This window comes from Nicotiana attenuata, unplaced genomic scaffold (assembly GCF_001879085.1).
Source record: "Nicotiana attenuata strain UT unplaced genomic scaffold, NIATTr2, whole genome shotgun sequence".
Lineage (NCBI taxonomy): Eukaryota > Viridiplantae > Streptophyta > Magnoliopsida > Solanales > Solanaceae > Nicotiana > Nicotiana attenuata.
In genome coordinates, this window is record NW_017673521.1 from 12,077 (window position 1) to 16,572 (window position 4,496).

Here is a 4,496-nt window from a genome sequence, read left to right on the forward strand (position 1 = left end):
TATATATATATATATATATATATATATATATATATAAACAAAATTACCCTTTCAAAACTATTTCCAAAACACATGTGGACGGGATTTTGGTATACAAATAAATTTAATTATTTTTTGAAATATATGTTATCTTTAATACATCAAATTAAACCGTCGATAAAAATATTATCAATATAAATGATCCCAACATTACTAATCTCATTATTACTAATACACCTATTTAATATATAGATTCTTATACACCTGCCAAACGACCTATTGTGGGAAAAAAATCCATTCAATGGTGAAAGTCTGAAAGAGACACCGAAAGTAATTTAATATTAAATATTCAACTCTCATGCCCTTAATTTATTACACCCAACTACTACTAATCTCCCCCTCTCACACCCACAATCTTAGTTCTTATTCCAACCAGTTAAGACGGGTCACCAAAAATCTAGGAGCAAGCTTACAAAATTTAATTCAAAGCAATAAATAAGAAAACATTAAAAAAAAAAAAATTATTATTGCTTCTACTAAATAGGTGTTGCTTTTATGAAGAAAGTTTGATTCCTTTTTTAATCAGAAACCATGGAATTCCGTTAAGAAAAGGTTATAGCTATCACTCTGTATTTGGCTTTTCTCTCAATTTTTGTAACAGCACAACGCTTGGTTTCTTCGCGTGACTCAAACGTCTAAACTTTTTGTCCTCATTTTCTTCTATCTTTCTCTCTCCCTCATATATTGCGCGAAACTCACGGCTTATTTTGTTTGTTTTCATGTTTTTCTCTTTTGGAATTCTGTTTCATCTTTTTTGGGGTTGCAGAGTAGAAAGGGCACGCCATTAACCAGAAAGCAGAACCTGTTATGTAAAATTCTGTTTGTTTGTTTTTTGCTTTGAGAGTCGGCTATATTTTTCATTTGAATTGAAAGACAAGTCTCTCTAGTTTTTTCTTGGGTTTGTGTTTTCTTTAAGTTTAAAATTGTACTTTAGGATTGAAAATCTTAACTATTCCGTCTGCTAGATTTGTGGGTTTTGACTGAAAGGGAGAAAATCACGCCGGAGTCTTTTCGTTCGCGGTCACCGGGAAGTGAAGGAAAAAAAAAAAAAAAAGACGACTTTCTGTCTTCTTTTTATCTTTTATTTTCCGTATAATAATTACAGTTGTCTAAACGTCAAAAATTGGTTTCTAATTTATTTTTCACCCAGTATATTTAGACCGAGTTATATTCGCCCCTTCTCATTCTCATACTAATACAATCCCGTCATTTTCTCTCTCTCTCTCTCTCTCTTTCTCCCATTTCTACTTTGTGTTTTTGTTTTTCTCTTCTTCTCTGTTTCTTTTGGGTCTCCTCTGTTTCACAGAGTTTAGAGAGAGAGACAGTAATTTCCTATCTCTTTCTCTCTCTATTTTTTCTTGTGTAATAATCATGTCAATAGACAAAAGCTCAATGCAATCAAACCTTGATTGCTTCTTGGAATGCACCACACCGTTAGTCCCTTCCCAGTTTCTACCCCAGGTATTTTTCTTTTCATTTTTCGTATTTATAATTCAATGGATGAATATGAAATGTGATTTGTTATTGTATGATTGTTTTATGTGCAGAGTGAGATTAGGAATCTTAATAGGTTATGGCATCCTTGGGAAAGAGAGAAGGTTGAATATTTTACTTTGGGTGATCTTTGGAATTGTTACGACGAATTGAGTGCTTATGGGGCTGGAGTTCCTATTAAAATGGATACAGGCGAAACTTTAGTTCAATATTACGTGCCTTATCTTTCAGCTATTCAAATCTTTACCAGCAGGTCTTCTGTTAATTTTCTGAGGTAAAATTCTTTTGGTGCTACACTTTTTTGGGTATCTCAATCTGATCATTGATTTTAGGGTCTTTTTTGGTTTTTTTGAAAGTAATGCAGCATTGCTTGTTTACCAAGTTGAGCCGGTCAAAGTTTGTGATGGCAGCAAAAATTCTGTTATTTAAAGCTATATAGGCTATTACATAGTTTATGTTAGTAATATACATTTCCCAGAAGTTAGATCATTCAAAGTTTGTTAGTTGCTTGTTAGAAACTATGCTTCATAATTTTGGACTGGAGATAATGAAGTTGTTCTACAATTTAATAATTTTGTAGGGAAGAGACTGAGTCTGTTTGCGAGACGAGGGATTCGTTCAGTGATTCGTTCAGCGACGAGAGTGAAAGTGAAAAGCTATCAAGATGGGATGGCTGTTCTTCTGAGGAAGGAGATAGTCTTTGGCAAATGAATGATAGATGGGGCTATCTTTATTTTCAGTACTTTGAGAGATCTACTCCTTATGGAAGAGTCCCTTTAATGGACAAGGTTTTCCTCTTTAGACTTGTTACACCTTTTTTTGTCCCCGTTTGGTTTCCATTCCCCTGCTTCTTAAAGTCTTCTTTTGAACCAAATTTTATACTGGTAGCTAGTGCTTTAGGAATTGTATGTGGTAGCAAGTTTAGTTGTATATTTCCAATTAGTTTTATCTCTTGTTTCCTTTGTTATCGACCCCTTTCTTTTTATGAACTTCATGTTCGAAAGAAAAAGGACTAACTGGGGTTTGTTTCTTTTAATAGGGATGATAGGAATAGTTCTTAGTTTGTGACTTCTAAGTACAAATTTACAGGCCTTAATTGTGCTTTTAGTCCCCCTTCTCCCTAAGATCATTGGAGATAAATCTATTAGTATTGTTCTTTATTCTGTATTCTAGCCTAATCCCAACATTATGGTTGACTTAGTCACCCACTCATCTTTGTTTATGCAACTCAGAGAAAATTTGAAGCATTTGTTCTTTCTTTGTGCATTAGAGTTGTCTAATGATTCTTTATTTGATAAGATATATAAGATTCCATGTGAAACATGTGGTTTGAACTTTTTAGCATATATTGTTTTGTTTTGAACGTTTATTTGACACTAACTCCGATTCTTTTTGCTCGCAGATTAGTGGTTTAGCTGAAAGATACCCCGGATTAATGTCATTGAGAAGTGTAGATCTTTCACCAGCTAGTTGGATGTCAGTTGCTTGGTATGCCAGTTCTCCCGTTCTGTGCACTTATGGTCATGAAACTAATGGTTTGCTGAAGTAGATTTTATCAAGTTAATCAAATTTATACCACATAAAAAAGTTGTTTTTAAGTATTTGTATCCGGGCATGTAAAATACGTTTACTTGCTCCTTGATGGGTATTAATTAGATCATATTTTCCCTGTAATGCAACCAATTTTATACCACTTAAGTTGATCCTGCATCCTTTTGGTATTGCTGACTTTCTTGGTTGCCACCAGTGAGTAGTGGAAGGGGAATAAAGACGGATTTTGTTACTAACCCTTTTGACCTGAACATTACAGGTATCCGATATATCACATTCCTATGGGAAGAACCATTAAAGACTTGTCAGCATGCTTTCTCACATTCCACACCCTTTCATCATCTTTCCAAGGTATTGTTTGATCTATCCTTTGGACACTGAATTTACCATTGCTTTTCCCTTTTTAATTGCTATCTTATGAGCGAACGAGTGATGGAAGTAGAGAATATTTTTACACTAATCTTTTGGTCGTCTCGTGCAGATATGGACCTTGAAGATGACACGGAGAATGGTAAACGGAAACGAAAGGAAGGAGAAAGCATCCCACTTCCACCTTTTGGTTTGGGCACTTACAAGATGCAGGGTGATGTGTGGCTTTCAGACAGGAAAGGAAGGGACCAAGAGAGGCTGGCATCACTTTTTAGCGTGGCGGATTCTTGGCTGAAGCAGTTGGGTGTACAGCACCACGACTTCAACTATTTCATGGGTATTCGTCGTGGCTGACTATTTCAAATGATGAACTGCACTTTAAACCCCACCAATGGGGCTGATCACCGGAATCCCTTCTCGTAGGTTCTGAGGTGTTTTGGTTTGTTGCGTTGGTAGCATTAACAGCCTTAGTACTGAAGATATCTCTCTTTAGGTTTTTATGTGATCTTCTCCTTATCCCAAAATGAGGATGTATGACTTCTTTTTGTATAGAGGACTAATTGGTAGGACATGATATTTACATGACTGTGATGACTCCTAGCACCTAGCGTGCAAGAATTGCTCCATCTTTTATATAAATTCTGAGGTTTTGTGTTTTCCTTGTAATATTTTCATGTAAATAGTTGATCTTTTTTAAACAGTAAATTCCAGTACAAGTTTTTGTGTTCACATTGGAAGACTTGCTGTTTGTTGGTTGTGGATGAGGTTGGTTAGTCATTTTTATCAAAGTCTAAAACATGAATAGAGGGTGGGTCCTTTTTTTGTTACACAAACAGCCACAGCAGTGGTGTCGACATTATGTCAGTGCCATACTAATGTGTGTTATTTTCTAAATTAGTAATATTTGAGAAGCTAGCACTAAATCTGTTAGTGGACTTTGTGTATCTAGTCGTCTTACCTTACAACCAAAATTCTCTTTCATTATGTCTAAGAATGGTTAAAGCTTTTTGCTGGGCGAAGGAATTGAGTAAAATCCCAGGTTT

At 35.1% G+C, this 4,496-nt stretch overlaps 1 protein-coding gene across 1 annotated transcript; it reads left to right on the top strand.

The window, feature by feature from the left end:
- Positions 1-403: 403 nt before the first annotated feature.
- LOC109216621 lies at positions 404-4,182 on the top strand. The gene is made up of 6 exons (XM_019380794.1): positions 404-1,500; positions 1,587-1,807; positions 2,114-2,321; positions 2,936-3,021; positions 3,344-3,435; positions 3,566-4,182. Exons 1-6 carry the CDS (start codon positions 1,411-1,413, stop codon positions 3,805-3,807), a joined length of 939 nt encoding a protein of 312 aa, XP_019236339.1. The 5' UTR covers positions 404-1,410; the 3' UTR covers positions 3,808-4,182.
- The last annotated feature ends 314 nt before the right edge of the window (positions 4,183-4,496 follow it).

Coding starts and splice junctions, on each gene's coding strand:
- LOC109216621 (XM_019380794.1), top strand. CDS start 1,411: ATGTCAATAGACAAAAGCTCAATGCAATCAAACCTTGATTGCTTCTTG. Junction 2,322..2,935: donor GAGTCCCTTTAATGGACAAG/GTTTTCCTCTTT, acceptor TTTTGCTCGCAG/ATTAGTGGTTTAGCTGAAAG. Junction 3,022..3,343: donor AGTTGGATGTCAGTTGCTTG/GTATGCCAGTTC, acceptor TGAACATTACAG/GTATCCGATATATCACATTC.